Source organism: Heterocephalus glaber, unplaced genomic scaffold (assembly GCF_053883595.1).
Source record: "Heterocephalus glaber isolate CG9 unplaced genomic scaffold, H.glaber_assembly_v1.0 deba00001442, whole genome shotgun sequence".
Lineage (NCBI taxonomy): Eukaryota > Metazoa > Chordata > Mammalia > Rodentia > Bathyergidae > Heterocephalus > Heterocephalus glaber.
The window spans coordinates 53,834,086-53,858,122 of NW_028258296.1; the positions used below are offsets into that span (position 1 = coordinate 53,834,086).

At 41.8% G+C, this 24,037-nt stretch overlaps 1 protein-coding gene and 1 pseudogene across 5 annotated transcripts in view; both read right to left on the reverse strand.

The window, feature by feature from the left end:
* Znf697 (zinc finger protein 697) overlaps nt 1-2,420 on the reverse strand; it is a 35,601-nt gene extending 33,181 nt beyond the window's left edge. The window contains exons 1-2 of one of the 5 annotated variants that reach the window (XM_087213321.1): nt 1,834-1,909; nt 444-731 (exon numbers count right to left, since the gene is read on the reverse strand). Coding sequence is in view for 1 of the 5 variants with exons in the window: in XM_004853846.4 (XP_004853903.1) it covers nt 1,834-1,992 (159 nt within the window). In the remaining 4 variants the exon portion in view is untranslated. The other 4 variants (XM_087213322.1, XM_004853846.4, XM_004853848.4 and 1 more) reach the window with 4 other exon arrangements.
* A 3,728-nt stretch (nt 2,421-6,148) lies between these two features.
* On the reverse strand, nt 6,149-6,272 carry LOC147827751 (small nucleolar RNA SNORA70; annotated as a pseudogene).
* Between the last annotated feature and the right edge of the window lie 17,765 nt (nt 6,273-24,037).

A 24,037-nucleotide genomic window follows, 5' to 3' on the forward strand; every position in this document is an offset into this window, starting at 1 on the left:
AGGGCATCATTCTTCACTTCAATCCAGCTCTCCCTACTGGGTTTTCTGACTTGTATCTACTCACTGCTTAATCCTAGAAGCTTTTGAAGGCCATCTATGTTTTCCTTTGTGTCACCTAAGGAATAGACAGCCTGAGTTCCCAGTTATGATCTTGGTTCCATCTAGTGCCATCTTACTTTCTCCAGGGCCAGAATGAACCCAAAAACAATCTCCCCTCCAACACAGCCAGTCAGTACGCTCCAACCGAGACCACATTCTAAATGCACGGAGTCCCTTCCTCTCTCCCCCACCCTCATCCCCTCCACCTGGGCAACTTCATCCCTACTTCAGATGCGATGACAAATGGTCTGTTTCTCCCTACGTCATGTATTCAATCTCTCTCTCTCTCTCTCTCTCTCTCTCTCTCTCTCTCTCTCTCTCTCTCTCTCTCTCTCTCTCCTTACCAGGTTTGGATACTCCTGCCTCCTCATTCAAGTGACATTTTGAAAGGTTCATTTGCCTCTTAAAATGTATTCCATATTAGATAACAACCATATGTCGCCTTAAGAGGAGGAAAACACTTGTAGGCAAGCAGGAGCTCAGAAGGCAGAAGCTGAGGCTCCCTAGGCCTGGTGAGTTGTTGCCACGCCCACACTCGGGCTGTGTTCCAAGTTGCCCACTCATCTGTCGCAGCTCTGAAAGACCATTAACTTGCTAGCCGTTATCCAGCCGCATTTTCCACACTCGGTCTCCTGGAAAGAAGGTTACACAGCCACAGGAGATGCGGGGGGGCTCCGGGCACTGCAGAGGTTAAGGACAAATAAGCCCACCACAAGGCAGGGATACATCAATTGAATCCCGCCTAGAGCTCCCGCAGAGGGTTACTGATTCACTGTGGGTGGTGGGCAGCTAAGAAAATGGTAAACTGTGGAATGTCCCGGGGAAGCAGTAATCCAGTTCTCGAGGCCTGACCATTATGAATACTGGCCATAAAGTACACGCCGCGCCCCATCTCCTTGCTGCCCCTCAGCCTCTCACTTGCCCTCTTCTCCCTCCACGCGCCTCCCCCGTGCCTCCCCTCACAACCTCGAGCTCATCACGCCTCCTGTGTGCAGGTTCCAGCACTGCCCACCACCTGCCCGCGGTGGGGAGACGGCTGTGAGGGAAGCCCCCCCCCCAGAGGTAGACCGCGACCCTTCTTGGGCTGCGTGCTGCTTCACCCACCCGTCCTTACTGTGCCATTTGCCCAGTCTGATCGAAGCCCCAAACGCTAATCCTAGTCAGGCAAAATGGAAGGGAGAAGAAAAGGGAGAAACGTATTTCACAAAGACCCCAGGTGACCCGCTGCCCCTCTCGGAGTCCCCACGCCCACCCCTTGTGCCTCAGTGGGGCTAGCGACGCAGTCAGACAAGGCAAAGGGAGCGCAGTGCGTCCGGGTCCACAGCGGCACACAAAGCCCTTACCTTCTCTCCTTGCAAGCTCCTCCCCGGCTCGGTTTTTTCCAGGGTCTCTGATGCCCCCTTCGGTGGGCGGAGGGACGGGCCGGCTCCCTCTCGCCTCTCGCAGTGCTGTCTCCTCCCTCGAATCTCAGCCCCCTCCTCTCCCGCCCCTCGCCGCGGACCCCAGAGAGAGCTCAGCCCTGACTTTGGGGGCGCAAGAGCACCCCATGCGCCCGGGGGCCCTGCGGCCGCGGGGGCGCAGACAGCGATCTTGTCCCCGCGGCGCCAACGCTGCCCAGCGGTCCAGCCGGCGCGGCGCGCTCGGGCACACACCCGTCCCCGCAGTGGCCAGGTCGGCTCCCGGCCAGCCCCATCCTCTGGCGGCGGACTAGCCCAGCCAGGGCCGCGCTCCTACCTTGTGCTTCGGCGGCGGCGCTGCCCGGCCGCTGGCTGCCTGGCTCGCGGGCGCACGAGCTGGCCGACTGGCGGGCTGCCCGGCTGACTCCTCGCTGGGGCTTCCTGTAGGGCTGGACAAAGGACATTTCCTGGGAGGAGCGGGGAATGTTCCCAGCATGCCTCGATTTGTAGTTCGCGGGGACTTGCTGCCACCACGTCTGTGGCCTGGGCCAGGCTAGGACCCCGGCCGTGGAGGAGCGGCGTCCTCCCCTTCCTCGAGCGCCAGGGTCCGAGGGGCGCCGGGCGGGTCGTGCAGCCGCCCGGAGACCACGCTGTGCGCGCCGCGCTCCCGGCACAGCCCAGGGGGTCCGGTTGGACCGCTGAGCTGTGGCCGCGTGCCGAGCGCTCTCTCCGGTGGGAGCGGCCTTTCCTTTGCAAATGAAGTTTGTGGTGGGCTCCCTTTGCGCCGACTTTTTTTTAAGCGATTTTTTTTTTCCGCACCGTCTTGACTGCTCACGGGGAGTTGAAGTTCCTTAAGATCTTGGCGCTTTCGTCCTTGAAACCACACTGATTGTGTCTAGATCCTGACCTAGTGACATTCTTCCTTCCGATGTTGCCCTTGGCAGAGGCAAAAGTAGAAGAAAAAAGCAATTGAGAGAAAATAAACACCATACGTGTAAAAACCCGTGTGCTGTCCAGAACGACCTGGGCTTTCTGCTCATCCTACCCTCATTCACCTTCAGGATGCAGCTTCCTCCTTCCTATGCGGCAGAGGAGACGACGGCCACCCTCTATTTAGTGAGTGTGTTGGGGTGGAGGAGTCAGGAAGGGGACACTGGCTACAGGAGGCTGCACTGGCAGCCTAACAAGGCTGTGTAACATCCTCTCCAAGTTCTTGTCCCTCCCTGGGGCTCAGAACCCTTGTGGGAAAACTGAGGAAGGGCCGCAGAGAGACTAAATGATTAAAAGCTGTAGTGTCTCATGGAAAATGAGCAGAATGTAATGCAGCCGACTAAGAATAGATGCGTCCTAGGATGCCAGTGAATGTGTTTGAAAAATAATCAGACAGGTCACAGTTGACTGTCATTTCCACTTGACACCTTACATTTTGAATCTTCCTGAATAAGGACATCCGAGGGAGAGGTTTAGCTTACTTTGAAGAAAAGGTGATCCACCAGACATGGTGGCACTCGCCTGTAATCCCAGCACTCGGGAGACCGAGGCAGGAGAATCAAGAGCTCAAGGTCAGCCTGGGCTATGTGGTGAGTTCAAGGCCAGCCTGGACCGTATAGTGAGACCTTGTCTTTAAAAAAACAAAGGTATTTACTAAGAAGAAGGTAGCACACGTGCCATAGGTTCACCACCACTGGTGTAGTAGCTCTTTCTCTAGTGATTCTTAACCACGGGGTAAGATGGAGTGAGTGAGTGGTTTAACTTACGGTATGGGATAGTGAGAAGTAAGACTGTGTACCTCCCAGAAGTTCCTAGCACTGCTGTCTGTCCACCTAAATCAGTTATGCTGTGATGCCTGCATTTTCTGGAACCTACCAATCACTGCTCCTTCAGTTTGGAGCCTGCTAACCTTCCAGTGAAACTCCTCCACTTTCCCAAGAAAGTGATCATAATTATTTGTTGATCAAGTAGCCTGTTAGTGTTCAGGTGATAGCCTTGCCTGTTGCACTTAACGTTGTCTACTGTGAGCACCCCCACCCCCACCCCGAAGCTATTTTCAGCCTTGCTTCTCATACCAAACCACCTCCTTCTTCCCTCCTACATTTCTGGGGGTTTTTTGTTTGTTTTTTTTTTTGGTACCGGGGATCAAACTCGGGTCCTTGTGCTTGTGCAGCAGGCGGCGAAACCACTGAGCTAAATCCCCGCCCCTTCCCTCCTACATTTCTATCTTCTTTTCAAGATACTTTTAAATTTTCAATTCATTATCTCACCCTATGCCAAGCTTGTCCCTTCTCTTTTGTTTCTATTCTAAGTTTATTATTATTCATTCATTATTTCAACCAAGATTTTTGTAACCCATTCATCCAGGCACCAACCCTACATAGACATATAAAATTCAGGAGTAGGATATCACTGAGTGACTGCAAGCTATGGCTCACATAGCTCACAGCCCAGTTAAAAAGATAGGCGGTCACTACACGGCCAAATGCTCTAACGCGGGCTTGTACACAGGTTCATAAGCCTTGTTACCTGAGGGGCAGGAGAGGGTCTCAAGTAGGAGGAGTGGGAACAGGGAGGAGGGAAAGCAGAAAATAAAGAAGCATACTCAATATTTGACATTCGGCTTGGGAGGGATGGTAGCTGGGAAGGAAGTGTGATAAAAGGAAGGTTTTCTGTTTGGGGAGATTTTATTTGGTTTTTAAAATGACAGCTTCTTCCCCAAATTCAAAGACCCAATTCAAAAATGGGCATCTGAAATGAACAGACATTTCTCAGACAAAGAAGTAAAAGAAGCAAATAAACATATGAAAAAATGTTCAACATCACTGGTCATTCGAAAGATGCAGGTGAAAACAACACTAAGATTCCACCTCACCCCACAAAGAATGGCTGCTATCAAGAAATCAACCAATAACAAATGCTGGCGGGGGTGTGGGGAGAAAGGAACCCTTCTCCGTTGTTGGTAGGAGTGTAGACTGGTGCAGCCACTGTGGAAATCAGTATGGAGATACCTCAAAGAACTAGGACTGGAAGTCCCATTTGACCCAGCTATTCCCCTGCTGGGGATCTTCCCCAAAGAATTAAAAGAATCATACCACAGTGATATATGTGCACCCATGTTTATAGCGGCACAGTTTGTAATAGCTAAGGTTTGGAAACACCCCAGATGCCCATCAACTGGAGACTGGATAAAGAAGATGTGGGGTTTTTTAATATGAAATGGAGTACTACTCAGCCATAAAGAACGAGAAACTAGAGACATTTATAGCTAAATGGATGCATATTGAGGCCATACTCTTAAGTGAAATAAATAGGACACACATGTGTAAATACCAAATAGTTTCTCTAGTGTGAGAAACTGAGTGTAAATAAGGATTAAAGTGATTAAAACAAATAATTGATAATTTGAAATAGGGAAAGGCCCAAAGGTGGAGGGGTGACGGGAGGGGAAGGGGAAAGGGAAGATGGGAAAGGAAAAATTATGAGAAAGAAAAAAAAATGGAAACAAAATCTATGTAAATAGGGAAGGGTGGAGGGGGTGAAGGGCGCACAGGTAATGGGGAAAAAAATAAGAACTAAGATATATCATGTACAGGTAGAAGCACCCAATGATAAATGTAAATGTATTGTATACCTAAAATGTACCAATAAATATATAAATTAAAAAATGACAGATCCTTGGAGATGTTCAAATGCTGAAGGAAAAGTTCTGGGAGATAGGCTGACGATAAAGAAAGAAGAGAGAAAAAGAATTAGCACTCGGCAAATATTTGTTGAATTAACAAATTCCTGCAACTTAGAGTTGCTAGCACTGTTGGGATTGAAATGAATGGACTGCACATTCCCAGCTAAGATAGGCAGAGCCTGAGACCAGATAGAAAGGACATTCCTTTCTCCCTGGCCAGGCACCGTTCCCTGCCTTTCAGGTCCTCAGGGGAAGCTAACATACAAGTGAATGAAAGGACAGAATCGGGCCTCCCCAGTGTTGGAGAAAAAAGCCTTTGCTAACTTAACAATGGGTTCAACTTCAAAGAAGTCTACACTTTTAAGCCTGCAGATTTTGATTTTATTTTTAAATTAAACAATCATTTTATCCTTGCCCTTTTTTTCCATCTTTTTTTCTTCCCCTTTCAGAGGTAGAAGAGATAAGTATTCTCATCATTACCTTTCAAAAAGGGGGCTGAGCCAGGACAGATTTGCCAACAATTTTTTTTCGGTAAAATAGTTCTGGATTTACTTCATAGCATTATTATGATGATTATTGTAGGTGGACCAGAAGTAAAATTTACTGATGGGTGTTAGAAGTGGGGAGTAGCATGGTGGAAACCCTCACAAGTACAGGGCCTACTGCCATCCAGATCACAATTTGGGATGTATTTGACCCTATAACTACCAGGGATAAACCACTTATCTTTGGATTCATCCACATTAAATTTGGTAAATCCCCACCTCTTTGAGATATGGATCTTTTGGTGGCCAGAGAAACTGAACTTGGCCCTGCTTTGGACCTCTATCACTTGCTCCTTTTCTGCATCTTGATGGGAATGGACAGGATGACCCTGGCCACTGTGTCCAGGGGATTTTCAAAGGCCCCCCATCAACCTGTCAGGAGCCTAGACTGGGAACAACCCAAAATACACATCTACTTTGAAGGTTGTCTCAGAGGTTCTTAGGGCCTTAGGGCAGCCCATTCCAGCAATGATCTGTGCACACTGCTGAAGAGCCTGCTGTTCAAAGCTTTTGCACACTGGGCAACCATGAGTACAGAAACCCAGTTACTGGCACTTTGTTTAATCTTTTTTTTTTTTTTTTTTTTTTTTTGCAGAACCAGGGATTGAATTCAGGACCTTGTGCTTGCCAGGCAGGCACTGGGGCCACTGAGTCAAACCTCTGGCCATTTGTTTAATCTTTAACATACAAAGGAGACACGTGTTATTTTCCTTAACCCTGCAGCCATACATCAACTTTTTTTTTAATAATAGCACCTTTGAAAAATAACTCCCTTTTAACTCTTTCTTTCCTTGTGGCTTAAAGAAGGGCAGAGCCCCACCTCTACCTCCGTTTAAGTGGTGGGTATATGATAAAGACCTGCTGATAAGCCAATTCCAGGCTGTAAGAGGGAAAAGACGCTAAAGGAAGCGGAAATGAAGAAAGGGGTGTGTGTGTGACAGCATGATATACAGATACAGAGAAAGAATATAGAAACAAGCAAATCTTTATGATATAATTTGATCATATTGAAGCCAAGATACCCCTAGAACTTTGGTTTACATGAGCCAGAACAAATAATGGAATACTACTTGGCTATAAAGAATGACAAATTTGAGACATTTGTAGGAAAATGGATGCACCTGAAAAACATAATGTTGGGCAAAATAAACCAGACACACAAACTTAAATTTTGTATTGTCAAGGCCAGCCTGAACTACATAGTGAGATCCTGCCTTTTAAAAAATGTCACATGATATCTCTCATTTGAGTGAGGTAAAGTACAAACAAAGAAAATGATAAATGATGGATAGAAAGGGACGAGGGGGCGGATGTCTTGCAATAAGGAAGTGGTCCAAGGGAACAAGGACGAGGGGTGAGGAGGGGAAGGGGAACTAAGAAAAATAAAGATGCGCCATATACAGGAACCTAATAACCCCAATTAATGTAAACATTATATGCTGTAACATGAGCTAAGGCAAATAATATCAACAAAAATGAAAAATGGGATAGGAAAGAGGAAGGGGATTAAAAACTGTAATATGTACATGTTACCATTCACTAAGATGATTATAAACTACATGAACTGCAAACATGTACAAATAATTTTTAGTTTTTGGTTTTTTGATACAGAGTCTCACTATGTAGTTCAGACTGGCCTTGAACTCACTGTGTAGCCTAGACTGGCCTCAAACTCACAGAAATCCTCCTGCCTCAGCCTCCCAAATGCTGGGATTACAGGCGTGTGCTACCATCCCGGTGAATTTTTAAAAATTTAAACAACATTCCCTTTGGGGATCAAGCTATTTTGAGTTAAGTGTAAAGGGTTCTGTGTAGCTGTATGTGGGCTGTTGCAGCATACCAACCAGATGGGTAGAGGGAGAGTGAGAATAGGAGGAATCTCCCTGTGCCCGGCTAGGGAACTGCAATTGCTCTTGGTATGGTAGCCAAGAAACCGAAAGGGCTCAGGTCCTACCATTTCGGGGGTGGGGTTTTGATTAACAAATGTCTGTCAGGATTTTACAGGGTTTGAGGTTTCTTATAGTTTTATAAAAGATATAAAGAAGGAGGCATGATATGGTGAAACTGGCTTATGTAGAAGCAGAGAGGAAGAAATGGCGGCATGGCTAAAAGGTGCCCTTCCATCTGTAGTCAGCCAACCCAAATAATAAGGAGTCAGACACATCATTCCATGCCAAGTTAGAAAAATGGAATTTTCTGTCCTTTGTACAGTGACAGGAAAGATATGAAGGTAAAAACTGATCACAGAAATACGGTCTCCTAGGTTTACATCCAAATCCTCCCACTGTACCATCCTTATCTGAAGAAGGGAAGAATCAACCCCATTTATACTAGGGTGACCACATAATGTATCATCCAAAATGGGACAATTTTGAGTGTGAATAGGGGTGCTATTAATAATTACACTTAGATAACAGCTCTAATCGAGGTCACCCTAATCATAAAGAGCTATCCACTAGGACACAGCCTAGGAGCAAGAAGCCAATCTATTCATCCCTCTCACACCCAGTTAATTACTTCAAATTGCCCCCTGGCAGAGGCCAGGGTGGCAGCCATTAAATGACGACTGGAAAAAGAATAAAACCTCCCACACCAGAGTCCAGAGTGAAGATAAAAGCTGTGCTTCTGAAATATAATAGCAAATCTATGGCTAAACCACTTCCATGCCAACAAGGGGAACTCTCCTTAATTCTCATTATAGCTGTGGTCATAGAGGAAAACAGGATCCTTCCTGAGAAGGAAAACTGAAGGTAGTTACATTGGCCAAAATGTCAGTTGACTTCAGGATAGATGATTCTTGCTATTTCTTTTTTATTTATTTATTTTAATTAATTTTAATTTATTGGTACATTTTAGGCATACAATATAATGACATTCATCATTGGAAATTTGCACCTTTAAAATAATCTCTCTTGGTTCTTATTTTTACCCATTACCCTGCCCTCCCTTCAACCCCTCCATTCCTCCCTATTTACAAAGACATTGTTTCCATTTTTTCCTTTTCTCATATTAATTCCATTCCCTTCTTTCCTTTCCCCTACCCCTCCCACTTCCCCTTCCCCTTTGTCCCTTTTCTTCCTATTTCACATTACCTATTATGCCTTTTATTCCTTATTTACACTTTCAGTTTCTCACACTAGAGAAACTATTCGGTATTTACACGTGTGTCATATTTATTTCACTTGAGTATCACCTCAATGTGCATCCATTTAGGTATGAATGTCTCTAATTTCTCATTTTCTATGGCTAAGTAGTACTCCATTTTATTAAAAAAAAATTTTCTTTATCCAGTCTCCAGTTGATGGGCAATTGGGCTGTTTCCATGCTTTAGCTATCACGAATTGTGCTATGAACATGGGTGCACATATATCACTGTGGTATGATTCTTTTAATTCTTTGGGGAAGATACCCAGCAGGGAAATAGCTGGGTCAAATGGGACTTCCAGTCCTAGTTCTTTGAGGTATCTCCATACTGATTTCCACAGTGGTTGCACCAGTTTACATTTCCACCAGCAGTGGAGCAGGGTTCTTTTTCCCCACAACCCCACCAGCATATTTATTGGTTGATTTCATGATAGCAGCCATTCTTTCTGGGGTGAGGTGGAATCTCATTGTTGTTTTCATTTGCATCTCTTCAATGACCAGTGAGATTGAACATTTTTTCATATGTTTATTTGGCATTTCTACTTCTTTGTCTGAGAAATGTCTGTTCATTTCAGATGCCCATTTGGGAGGTCTGAATTTTTAAAGTTCTTTATATATTCTAAATATATACCTTTGTCTGAGGAACAGCTGGTGAAAATTTTTCCCATATTGTGGGTTGTCTCTTCACACTGTTGGTGGTTTCTCTTGCTGTGCAGAAGCATTCAAGTAAGAAGAGATCCCACTTGTTGATTGTTTGTGCTAGTTCACAAGCAACTGAGGTTTTGTTCATAAAATCTTTTCCTCCACCAGTGTCTTCAAGAGTTCTACATAACCTCTGTTCCAGCCAGTTCAGCAATGCTACTTTAATATTTAGATCTTTAATCCATTTCAATTTTAGTTTGGTGCATGGTGAGAGATATAGGTCTAGTTTTAATCTTTGGCAAATTGAAACCCAATTTTTCCAGCACCATTTATTAAAGAGGCTATCTTTCCTCCAGTGAGGGTGTTTGGCTCCTTTGTCAAAGACGAGGTGGCTGAGTGTGTCTAGAGTTGTTTCTACATCTTCTAATCTGTTCCACTGGTCCTCAGGTCTGTTTCTTTGCCAGTACCGTGATGGTTTTATCACAGTAGCTTTATAGTATAATTTCAAATTGGGAATTGTGATACTCCCTGCCATGTCTCTGTTGCCTAGAATTGTTTTTGCTCTTCTGGGTCTCTTCTCCTTCCAAATGAATTTTTAGATTGCTTTCTCAAGGTCCATGAAGTATGCTGCTGGAATTTCAATTGGGATTGCATTGAATCTATATAGCAGTTTATGGCCATTTTCACTGTGTTCATTCTTCCTACCCAGGAGCAGGGATGTCTTTCCACTTTCTGATACCATCTTCAATCTCTCTTTTCAGAGTTCTATAGTTTTCTGAAAAGAGGGCTTTGATTTCTTTTGTTAGGTTGATTCCTAGGTATTTCAGTTTTTTGGATGCAATTGTGAAATAAATTGTTTGCCCTATTTCTCTCTCAGCGAGTCTGTTGTTTGTGTAGAGGAAAGCTATTGATTTTTGTGTGTTGACTTTGTATCCAGCTACTTTACTGAATTGGGTTATTAAGTCTACAAGACTTTTGGTGGAGTTGTTCATTCCTTCTATATAGAGTATCATGTCATCTGGAAGTAATGACAATTTGATTTCTTCATTTCCTATCTTTATTCCTTTTATTTCTTTCTCTTGTCTAATTGTTGTGATTAATGTTTCCAAAACTATATTGAACAGGAGTGGGGATAGTGGACATTCTTTTCTTGTTCCTGATTTTACTGTGAAGGATTTTGACCATCTAGTATGATATTGGGTGTTGGTTTTTCATAGATGGCTTTTATCAGATTGAGGTAGAGACTGTCTATTCCAATTTTTATAGGGTTTTATCATAAATTCATGTTGGCTTTTGTCAAATGCTTTTTCTGCATCTTTAGAGATGATCATATGGTTTTTGTGCTTGGCTTTATTAATATAGTGTATTACATTTATTGATTTGCATATGTTGAACCATCCCTGGGATGAATCCCAGTTGGTCATGGTGTATGATCTTCTTGATCATCTTCTGCATTCTATTTCCCAGTATCTTACGAAGGATTTTTGCATCTATGTTCATTAGTGAGATTGGCCTGTAGTTCTCTTTTCAGTTGGGTTTCTCTTTGCTCTGGGGATCAAGGTGATGCTTGCTTCCAGGAATGACTTTGGGAGCATTGCTTCCCTTTCAATTTCATTGAAGAGTTAAACAGTAGTGACAGTAGTTCCTCTCTGAATGTCTTGTAGAATTCAGCAGTGAAGCCATCAGGACCTGGGCTTTCCTTAGTTGGTAAGTTTTTAATTATGTTTTCAATTTCATTGATTGATATTGGATTGTTTTGAAATTTTAGGTCTTCTTTGTTCAACTTTGGTAATTCATATGTATCTAGGAATCTGTCCATTTCTTCTGTGTTTTCCATCTTATTGACTTATAGGTTCTGGAAGTAGGTATTGATGATCCCCTGGATTTCTGCTAAGTGCATTGTAATTTCACCCTTTTCATTCCTAATTACATGGATTTGGGCCATTTCTTTCCTTTTTTTCATAAATGTGGCTAAGGGTTTGTCAATTTTGTTGATTCTTTCGAAGAACCAACCCTTGGCTTTATTGATTTTTTGTATCGTTCTCTTAGTTTCCAGTGCACAGATTTCTGGTCTGATCCTTATAATTTCCTCCCTTATATGAGCTTTGGGTTTGTCCTGCTCTTTTTCTAGAAGCTTGAGGTTCAGCATCAGGTTGCTTAATTGAGCTCACTCTGTTTTCCTCATGTGAATATTCACTGCTATGAATTTCCCTCATAAGACTGCTTTGATTGTGTCCCATACATTCCAATATGTTGTATTGGCATAGTCTTTTAATTGTAGGAACTGTCTGATTTCTTCTTTAACTTCTTCTGTGACTCATTGGTTATTCAGAAGTGTGTTGTGCAGTTTCCATGTGTTTATGAAATTGTTGCAGTTTCTTTTGCTATTGATCTCCAATTTCATCGCACTATGGTCTGACAATATACAAGGGATCGCTTCAGTTCCTTTGCATTATCTTAAACATGTTCTATGAATGAGTATGTGGCCTATTTTGGAGAACGACCCGTGTGCAGCAGAAAAGAATGTGTATTCTGATTTTGTGGGTGGAACACTCTGTAAACATCTGTTAAGTTCATTTGTTCAAGCATTTGATTGAGTTCTAGTATTTCATTGTGTACTTTTTGTCTAGTTGATCTATTTGTGAGAGTGGGGTATTGAGGTTCCCCACTACTATTGTTCGGTGCTTATTTGATTTTTCATGTCCATTAGTATTTATTTTATATAGTTTGGCGCACTAGTGTTTGGTGAATATATATTTATGATTGCCATCTCTTCCCCTTGGATTGTTCCCTTTACACGGATGTGTTGGACTTCTTTGTGTCTCTTAATTAGTGTTGGTTTGAAATCCACTTAATCTGCAAAGAGGATAAGTACTCCTGCTTTTTTTTCGGGTTCTTGTCACATGGAGTATTGTTTTCCACCCTTTATCTTTCAGTCTATGAATTTCTTTTTGAATTAAGTGTGTTTCTTGTATTGAGCATATTGTTGGATCTTGCTTCTTGACCCGTCCTGCCAGTCTATTTCTTTTGATTGATGAATTGAAACCATTAACATTGATGATACATATTGAGTTATCATTGTCATGCCTTTTTATTTTTGTTGGATTCTCCCACTTTGCATTTAATTTCTTATCTTGCCCGATGGATTCATTCTGTTGGACTTCCTAGGCTTGTGATCCTCATTGTCTTTTCCTAGGATATTCTCTAAATTTTTTTGGAGTGCTGGTTTGGTATTCATGAAGTTCTTAAGGTGCTCTTTGTCATGAAAGTATCTTATTTCTCCATCAATTTTAAAAGATAGCTTTGCAGGGTACATCAATCTGGGTTGAAGGCTGTTTTCCTTTAGGGCTTGAAACACATCACTCCAAGCTCTTCTTGCCTTAAGGGTTTGTGTTAAGAAGTCTGCTGTGATTCTGATGGGCTTTCCTTTGTATGTGATTTCTTTCTCTGCTTGAAAAATTTTGTTCTTCTGTTGTGTTTCTGGAATCTTAAATATAATATACTTATGTGTAGATTTTTTTAATCAAGGCTAATTGGAGTCCTACGTGCCTCCCTTATCTGTATGTCAAGTTCTTTTGCCCTGCTTGGGAAGTTTTCTGCCATCACTTCTGTAAACAGTTTTTTTTACATCCTCTGCACTCTCTCCTGTTTCTTTATTGACTCCAATCAATGTTATTCTTCTTTGGATCATCTAGCAGCTGCTGGATTGATTTCTCATGGTCCCTTACTATTTTATAGAAATTTTTCTTTTCATGATCATTAATTGCAATCTTATCTTTCATATCTGAAATTCTGTCCTCACATTGGCTCATTCTGCTGTGTAAATATTCAATAGAGTTTTTAATCTCCTGGAAATCTGTTTGCATCTGTTTTATTGATTCCATTGGTTTCCTGTGTTGGGATTCCATCATGTTCCTCAGCTCCTCTATTTTTTTTATCTGTGTCCTCTCTAGATTTATTAATCATGTCTTGCTCTATGGGCACAATCTCTGCTATCATCTGAGAAATTATTTCTGATTTCATTTTTTCCAGATCTTCTTTGGTTGCCAGTTCAGGGAGTCCAGGTGGTTTAGTATTGGATTGTTCGATCTCATTTCCCTTTGGGGATGCTTTAGGTGATCAGAAAGTCTGGTTTTGAGACTTGTTTATGTGTCTTCTCATTTCGGGGGGTGGGGGATGTGTGCTGCTGGCTCCCAATCAGCTCACCTCCTTGGGTAGGGGTGGGGGGACTCTCCTTCTAGGCACTGGGGGCGGTTGTATGGTGGCCTGGAAGCCTCCTCTTGCTATTTCTAATTAGTAGAATATAATACTTCTTCTGGGACAGTCTCCTTGCTTATTATGTATCCCTTCCTTTGCTTTCAAGTAAATCATGTTCTTTTCCCCTGCATTGCTTTACACTGACTACAAGGAGACTGAATTTGTACTTTAGCCATAGGGTGTCAGAGGAAATGAAAATCGCTTAAATGTCATGGACAAGGAGCTAGACACCAAGAAAAAACAAGAAACACTAGCCAATTAGATTTGGAAAATGCATTCTGCCTTTGGAGTCCATGTGAATGCGTTTTTGTGTGGATACAGGGTGATAACATGTAGTAAGTGCATGGAATAAGGGAAGCAAAGAGATGAACTGCAATGTGTGGCTATTGTTTTTTGATGGCTTAGCCTCCCATTCCACTTTTTCTTGTAACAGTAGCCAGATTTTCCTTCTGAAGAACCACTCATTATGCAACTTGAGTCTTGTCTGGAAAAGGGTGCTATCTTCCTCTAGCTTTACCTCTTTGCTCTCTTGTTCCAAGGCTGTGCCAGTCAGTAGCTCTCCCTCACCAAAAGACCAGTGATTGAGGCTGGGATGGGTATACAACCCAGAGGCTATGGCCGAAGACTCCCTCCTTCCCTGATGGAATTGTTAATAAAAAAAAATCCAGGTACAATGGTACACAACTGTAATCCCAGGTACTTGGGAGTGGAGGCAAAAGGATTGTAAGTTCTAGACCAGGGCAATTTGGTAATGCCCTGTCTCAATAACAACAATATAAATCTGAACATGTTGGGAGGTATATAGTGCATGTGGAGTTGATGCAAAAAAAAAAATGGAAATCAAAGAGAAGGAGAGTTGGAAAAAAAGGTGGGAAGGGCTATTTTAATTACTTTTCTTATTGCTAAGACAAATTACCCAACATCCACAAGTTAAGGGAGGAAAGGTTTATTTATCTCACAGTTTGGAGCAGTTTCAGTCAATAATCAACTGGCTCCAAGGCAGGGTGGAGATGGCAGAAAGCATTGCAGAGAAATAGTTCATGGTGGATAGAAGATAGCAAAGCAAGCAAGAGCTGACCACAGCTCTTTCTATCTCATATCTTATCCAAGCTACTTAGGGCAGGTAATACTCACAGCCATAATTCTAGTGCCCTTGATCCTAGATCACACCATGAATCAATCCTAATGTCACACACTCTAGATCCAGCCACTTCTGAAAAAGCCCCACCTATGACTGGATGAGGCTTTCAGGGGACATCTAGACACAAGCTGTAACAGAGATAATTTTTTTGAGCTCTTCAATTCAGCCATTCTTTATCTATCCTTCTCCTTTTAATCCTGTGAACCACTAAATTCCCCTTCCCTGCCATTTTGTTTATTTATCTAATTTGAATTGGATTTCTGCCTAATTCAACAGAAATAATTCTGAGTAAACTCAGAGAAATTTTATGAATTTTTAATGATTTTGGTGGTGAATTATTCAAGAGAGAGTGGAGAACCATAAGGGGTAAAGGAACAGATTTATAAGCATCCTTTTCTTCAGTAAATACACTGTTGTTTCTGGCGTCCACTCCCCAATTCCATAACCTGGGCTAAAGTGTTATGCATGAGATAAACGAACCACCTGACCATTTACTAGGATTGAAATGGTGAGCAACACATTGATCAGTTAATGCCTGGTCAGTTAATTCCCAGCACTCTTGGAAGCTAGAGCAAGAGGATCACAAGTTCTAGCCCAGCCTGGAAAATTTAGCAACTTAGGGAAATCCTGTCTCAAAATTTAAAAATTAAAAAAAAAAAAAAGCTGAGGATGTATTCAGTGTGAAGCCCTGGATTCAAGCCCCAGTACAAAATAAATAAATAAATAAAATATAGCTTAGGTTTTGTTTTTGTTGTGTTTTTGTTTTGTTTCCAGGTGGCATTTAGTATCTTCTTCATAAGTCCCATGGCTTGCATTCCCACCCACACTGGGCTTTTTCCTCTCCTCTGCCTATAGTCAACACTCCAACTCCAGGCCAGGCTTTCTGTACGCAGCTCCTTCTCATCCCAAACCTAAACATCCAGGCTAGGGGAGTGGTGCAGTGATAGGGAGCTTGCCTAGCATGCATGAGGCCCTGGGTTGGACCTCCCAGCTCCAAGGGAAGGGGGAAAAACAGTAAAACTTCAATGTCATCTTCAATGAGACCTTCTCAGACCACTCTACCTAGCTCTCATTTTATTCATGTTTGAAATAGTTTAAACTTTCTTTACCCATTTTTTATTTCTCTCCTGCAACTAGCATGCAGACTTCATGAGATTAGGGACTAGGTTTGTCTTAATTTTGTCCCAAGGGTTTAACACAGTGCTCAGCTTTTACAGTCGAAGTTCATAAGAGTATATATTGACATGACCACAGCTAACAAGCATTTTGTAAGCTCCATCAGTGTTCATTTGTGGGTAACTTCTCATGGTTATGCTTTTTCAAAGTAAAGCTTTTTTACTAAAGTATAATGTATAAAAATGAATATTTCATTATGTTTTCAGATTTTGAAGTATATCTTGTTCCCCAGAGGAGAGTTTGGAGAAGAGGAAAGTGAAAGTATTTCTCATCTGATCAAAAGAAGTGGAAGGCCCTGAAGGGAATAGTATCACTGAGATCAGCTGACCTAAGGGCTGGTCCTAAAATTGCCTGTCTCCCACAATATTTCCCCTAGCAAAAGCCAAAGACTTTATCTCCTTGGTGAACTTCATATAGCCTGGAACTTCTAATAGGCCAAGAGTTGTATCATATAGACTAACACACAGATTTCCCTACAATCCACATTCCAAAGACTATAAATTAGGTTCACTAAGCTTTGAAAACAAATCTGAACCTGATTTAATGTGAAAACATTAGATACTCCATCTCTAAGATTTGAAACAAGGTACAAATGATCACTATCACTGCTACTCTTCAGTGTGGCACTAGAAATCTATGCCAACACAACAAGCGAAGACAATCAAAGATGTTAGAATTAGAATTTTTTAAAAAATGAAACTATCATTTGCAGATGCTCTGATCATCTACATGGAACTTAATCATAAACCAGAAGCTATCTCATTTATTGAATATTCACACATAATATCTACTTTGCAAATAAGGAAAATGAGGCTCTGAAAAGCCGTATTTACCCAAGACATTTTTATCAGTAGGCCTCAGAGGATGAATTTAAGCCTAACAGACAAGAGTTTATTCTGAATAGGAATTTAGAGTGAGGAATGAAGGAGAAACCAGGAAATTCATCCATCCAACCCTTCATCCATCCATCCGTGTGCTCAGTACCCAAACCTCATCCTAGTGTGTACCTCTTCTCTTCCCTGCACAGTGCTCAATGCCAAGGACACAAGATGAGACACAGGCCCTGACAGTGATCTGGCAGAACAACAACAATTTGAGGAGGAAACATTGTGACAAACCTTGCAATGGGGGCATGGAGGAAAGTGATGATGAGATGGCTGAGATGGCTCATCTAAAGTGACACCTGATTTGAAGAACAGAAGTAGGCTTTCCGGGCACTTCAAGGGCAAAGACCTGAGATGCTGATTGGCATGGGTTGCGGCAGGGTGGCTGTACAGAATGACAATGCTTGAGGCTGGAGAGAGGCATACACCCAAAGGACATGATGAGCCTTGGTAAGGATGTAGATAGTGGATACTGCCCTGAAGCAATGAGTCCTAGCCTGGAAAAGAAAATGACCGTATTGACAAACAGAAAAGCAAATGACTCAGTCCCCCTGGGTTGAATGAGGTAGCAGAGTTAAACCACTTTTTTTCGTTTTTTTATTTTTTATTTTTGGCACTACCCTTTTTATTTTTATTTTTAAAGTTAATTTTATTGGTACACTTTTGATATGCATAACGGCCACATTCACCATGGACAATTTGTACCTGTACATAACATATCTTGATTCTTTTTTCCCTATTCTTCTCCCCTCCCTGCAATCTTTCTTCCTCTCCTTATTTACAAAAAAAACTTTGTTTCCACTTTTTTCCTTCTATTCTCTTTTTTCCCTGTTCCTTTCCTTCCCTTCCCCCTACCCCCTACTAATGGATGACAGATATTGGGAAATAGGAAGAAAATGTTTTCTTTTACTGTGTCTAACTCAGTGGTGTCAGTTATCACTTCCATTGGCATGCTAATTTTCCTGTACTTTACTACAGCGTTGTAAGTAATGTTATCAAAACTTCATCGTATTCTGAATAAAATTTTATTCTCATCTAATTGACTTGACTACCCCATCTATTCATTATCTTTACTGTGTGAGCCTTGTGGCTTCATCACCAGGTTTATGATCTTCAATCAAATAAGCAGATGCGGCACCAGTGAAGAAGAAAAAAATAAATTCAATGAATACAGAGTCCACCCAAAAAATGTACACATACTTCAGGAAAAGAAAAATAGTATGATGTTCTTTCAACAGCTGGTGTTACCCTCATATGGGAGACATTAGAGGATGTCATATATCGCAGAAAACCCACTACACTGTCAGCACTTAGAGGAGAAACTGAAAATGCATGTGCAGCAATTTCAATGACCAGGTTATGCAAGCTGCAGTCCACTGTACTAATAAAGGTCTGGAAGCTCATGGCCACCACTTTGAGCTCCTCTTGTCATTGTAGAGGCCAAAGGCAATTTGTATTAATCTCACGATGTCTCAATAAATTTAGTATTAAAATATTTATACAAGTTTTTCTTTTCCTGAAATGCGTATACTTTTTTTGGTGGGCTCTGTATTTATGGAGCATTTAGAGTGCTAGGAATATATCAGTGAATCACATATGGTTCCTAATGTCAACAAGCTTATGGCCTGGAGTGGACCAAATAAGTAGTAATGATAATATTTCATACCAGAATCAGCAAACATTGCATGTTGCCGTGTGCCGAGCCTTGTTCTACACACTTCTGTGTGTGAATACTTCAGTCATTTAATACTCTCACCAGCCTTCCAGGCAGATATCACTGTCATCATCCTCACCTAACTCACCTTCTAGTTGGGTTGGACTCAAAAGCAGTGTCACTGCTGTGTCTGTGGTCTGACACCCTTCACTTAATGACGTAATGACAAGCCAATTTAAGAAATGACCTGATGCGGACATGTTGCATTGGAAAAGTGTCCGTGATGCTACTGGCATCTAACTTAGTCTGAGGGGTCAGGAAACATTTTCTGAGAAAATTTCCAGCCAAGCCTGGCAGGAGGAGGAGTTACCCAGGGAGAGAAGTGAGGGAGGTGATTCTGGGTGCAAGGAGTCTTAGGTGCAAAGACTCAGAGCCTAGAAACAGCTTGGCAGGCAGAAAGTCTGCAGAGCATCCTATAAAGCCAAAGTGAGCCCAGGATAAGGGGCTGGGGACGGTGAGAAGGAGTAAATGTTCAGGTGGCTGTTTTCTAACTTAATAAGTTAGTGCTTAGAAGAAATCACATAAACAAGACAATGGAGCTAAGTGCCAGAAAACCCTCAATTCAAATATATTCTTTAGAAGGCGTAATAATCTTTCTTTTTCAAACCAAAAGCAGAATCACTTTTTGGACTTGTGAATCTATTTAGGTAAGTCCTAGAAAGCTGTTTCTTAATTAATTACATGAAGTTAGATATTTAACCATTCACTTTTGTTGAAAGGAATAAAATTGCATTAAAAGTAATGTAAACCAGGCACTGTGATGCATGCCTGTAACCCCAGCTACCTGAGAGGCTGAGGCAAGAGGATTGCCAGTTTGAGGCCAGCCTAGGCAACTTAGTGAGATGTTGTCTTGAAATTAAAAAATCAAAAGGGATGGAGATGTAGCTTAGTACTCCCTGGTTCCTCAGTGCTGAAAAAGAAAGTAATATAAAATTACACTCCATAAATAGATTAATACTGTGGCTGAACTGTGATTTTTCTATCCAACATTTTGCATTTTTGTTGAATACTTACCATATGTGCTATGTGACACCAAAAGATACCACAGTGAAGACGACAGGTTCTTTAGTTTGCTGTACCATATTTCAGCCAATACTAAGTATCTTAATTTGAAAAGCATGGTTTTCAACGTGTAGAATATTTAAGGACTTTGTCCAAACATCTACTTTTATAAACTGTAAAGAGGGTAAATGCTTTACCCAAATTCATACATCTCATTTTAGAGCGGTGCTGAGGACTTGCACGGCTGTCACAAATACATGTACCAGTGCTATATCTAGGAACACCCTGTCCCCCCATATAGTATGAGCCACAGGTTCAACAGAAGGGTTTGACAAGAGGTCAAAGCGTATCATAAATCAGGATTCTCATTGGAATACATCTTTCAAAATCTAACCATCTCCCTCTTTCATCAGGTAACAGCCTACATGTGCCCAACATTATTTAGTTTGCAAAAATATTTTCACATTCATTATCACATTTGATCTGCAGGTAGCTCTGTGAAAAGACTCTGCAAATATTAATATCCCCATTTTACAGATGAAACTGACTGTCAGACTGTTTCAGCGGCACGAGCACAGTCCCAAAGTGAGAGCCAGGCTGAGGGTAGGCTCAGTGCTTCAAGGCTTATGCATAGAGGCACCAAAAAGCACTGGAATTAGTCTGAGATTTGATACCATTGAACATGGACTTCTACCAACACCCTTGACCCCAGTGATGCAATGTAAATTGGTTCTACTTTCACTCAAGAAGGAAGTGTCCTTGGACAGAATGTAAAAAGACTCCTAGGAAGCTGGGCATGGTGGAGCATGCCAGCAATCCCAGCACTTTGTGACCCAAGGAAAGAGGATCCAAATTCAAGTCCAGCCTGGGCAATTTAAAGATCCTGTCTCAAAAAGAAAAAATTTTTAAGGGCTGGGGTTGTAGATCACTGTGAAAGCCCTGGGTTCAATCCTCAGAACCAACAAAACCAAACCAAACCAGAGCTACTTTGTTGAAATCTTCTGATACACACTAGCACAGTTCCTGTTGTAACAAGCGCCCTCTCCCCATCCCGAGACCTGAAGCTGACAGTTACATTCTAGAGCTCAACACTGTGTGCTATGATACGGCAACAAGTCTTTTAAATATAGATTGCAACCCTTTTAAAATAGCTACCATGAAGTCATCTGGTTGGAAAACTGAAGTGAAAACTGGAAAACAAAAACTATAGAAATGCAGTAAATGTCTTATTGGTATGAAAGCCAAAAGCTGCAATCAATGGAAAAGAAACTAAAAAAAAATACTGTATTCACGTATATGGATTACACATAGGATGTGTGACTATGTTCTTGCTAGTAAGGAATTACATAGAAATATTTAGATTCAGTGCTAAAAGTCACTCTTCATATATCACTAGTGGTCTTGCTGCTCTTCCAAGAATTTAAGAAAGATTTCTTTTAGAAGCCATGTCTTGAACAGGGCTGTGTGACTACATACAAGTCAGTAATCTCTACCATTTTGAGTGTGAATGACTTATGTTTTCCAGTTAAGAGTGCTGGAAAAACTATATAACAAAACAGAATTTCAAATAAATAAAGTATTTTCTACAGTTAGTGAATCTACCAAATCCCTTATTTGAGTGCCCTAGCACAGTACATGCCTGTAATCCCAGCTACTGAAAAGGCTGAGGCAGGAGGATTGCAAGTTCAAGGGTCATCAGGTTTGGCTAGAGCCTATCTCAAAATAAATTAAAAAGGACTAAGGATGTAGGTCAGTGGTAGAGCGCTTAGTGTGTGTGTGTGTGTGTGTGTGTGTGTGTGTGTGAGAGAGAGAGAGAGAGAGAGAGAGAGAGAGAGAGAGAGAGAGAGACCGAGAGACCTTGGGTTCAATCATCAGTGCTGCAAAAATTAGTAAAAGAAAATCATTTATTTGAGCATAAAAAAGAGATTTTATTTTTACTAATGGAAATAATCGTCAATATTCCCACCCTTTCCTGTTAAAGAATATTAATTTGAAGAGACATCAAATTGTCTAGGATCTGCAACTCTTGTTTTTTGCTTTGCTGTTTTTTGTGATGATGTCTCAATACATCTCCCAGTGTGGTCTCAAACTCATGATCTCAACCCTCCCACCTCAACCTGCCTGGTAGCTGGGATCCAGGCATGTACCACCACCAGGTTTGGCTTTCTCAGGATCTCATTCTGGCTCTTGAGGTGTCTAGGCAGTGGCTGAGGCTCAGTTGTTATATTCTATAGGCCCCTCTGCCTCCCCACTCAAAAAAAACCCCTCCTCACTGCTTTCACTGTCATATTCCACACCCTTGTGAGTGCCTATAGCTCTGGTGGGTTGTGCCAGAAAACACTCATGTTTTATTTTGTATGTTTTCATTGGTTCATGAGCTGTTTTTGTCTCCTAACTGGACTTGAAAATATTTTTTAAATATTTATTTTTAATGGATACATCATAATTGTACACATTTGCAGGTTACAGTGTGATACTTCAATGCATGTAAGCAATATGTAATGATCAAGTCAGGGTAATTAGCATTCTCATTTCTTTAAACATAATTTCCTTGTGTTTGGAGCCATTTAACTCCTCTCTTCCAATTCTTCGTGTTTTTTGTTTTTGTTTTGTTTTGTTGGTGGTACTGGGGCTCAACTCAGCACCTTCACACTGAGTGACCTCCACACCATATTTTTTAATATTTTTATTTTGAGACAGATATACCTAAATCGCTAAATTGCCCATGCTGGTCTCAAATTTTGGTGCTCCTGCCTCAGCCTTCCAGAGTGCTGGGATTATAGGCCTATGCTACCAGGCCTGGATGCCTCCGATTCTTTACAAATATATAATAAAATGTTGTAAAGTTAGTCACTGTATGTGCTGTAGAACATTAAAACTCAATGTTCCTGTGGAAATGCATTTCGGTCTGGGTCTAGTGACCACTGTCTACTCCAAGTGGACAAGATCTAAGCAGAAGCATCAGCTTGCAAGTGCAATTGAGCACGTGTGCCACAGCAACCTTGCCCTCTACTTGTCTGCCCAGAGAAGGGCACCATGCAGTAACCACAGCTCTAGTGCAGTAGGAACTTTTCGGAGCAGTCGGTGAGTTCGTGCTTTCACTGTGTAGAGTCAGCCCTTGGTCCCTGGCCTGTGAGCCTCCTTCCCCACAACCACAATAAGCCTCTTCCCAGCCCTGATCCCCAAAGTAGTCTTTTCCAGGTCCTGTAATTGGAGCTCCAGCTGTACTCAGTGCTTGGCTAGACCTCCTGACGATTCTCAACCAGAAATCCTTTCTCATCGCCACTTCAACTATATTCACTATCGTATTCTCAAACTTTGTTTCCCGTTCCCTAGCCCTCATATAGGTAGGGTTTACTATGAGTTTGTTTCTTTGGGCTGCTTCCAGAACTACTTCATTCATTACCAATAGGTCCTTTAATAGTTGCTTTAATTATTAACACTTATGGTTATTTATAGAAATCACCTAGACCTGCCCATGTAATGTTTATCCCCAGCTAGGCCCGTGCCGTGGCAACTCTTGTCCCAGTACGGTTGTATCTTGTGTGTTTAAGATGGTACTAGGGTGTTCTTCAGGCGTGTTTCTTTTTATTTTTTTTCTTTCCCCTTAGGAGATTTTATTCTTGGTCATTTGCTTCAGCTGTTGATAAAGAAACCAGTTAAACAGCTTTGAAAGGTCACCTGAAAAAGGAAATGGTCAACTTACTTACTTACTAAAAATAAATGGAAAAGTTATAAAGAGTTATATGTATGTCAAGATTTCTCTCTTTCTTTCTTTCTTGAAGAAAGAAAGAAAGAAAGAAAGAAAGAAAGAAAGAAAGAAAGAAAGAAAGAAAGAAAGAAGTGGATGGTTAATTGGGATTTTGCTTTTAACTGTACCTATTGTTTGAATTTCCTCCCAGTGAAGAGGTTAGAAAATCAGAACAAGAGCTTACCTCAGGCTAGGGTCTTTGTAAGCTCAAAATCCAGGGGGAATAACTATTGTAAGAATTCAGACCACTTCAAAGAATGCAAAAACCATCCTGAAAACTGGCTGACCTAGTAAAAGGGAAATCAGGCTACATTCAACAGCCAAGGTTAATACTGGCAACCTCCCTAACATTTACATCATTCCCAATTCCTTATCCTATGGTAGTGCAGCTTTTAAATCTAGAAACCCAAGTGTGTCCTGAACTGATAACCAGCTGAGAAAATGTAGGGAAGCAAGGAAAAGGTGGGCAGGCTACCTTGCGGCCTCAAGGTAAGTGACTGTGGAGCAAAACAGCAGGACTGGCATCTCTGGAAGGTGGCAGTGGAAGGAATCTATTGTTACCAGAGTTTACCTGAGACACCCTGAGGCACTGCATTAGCGGACCACGAC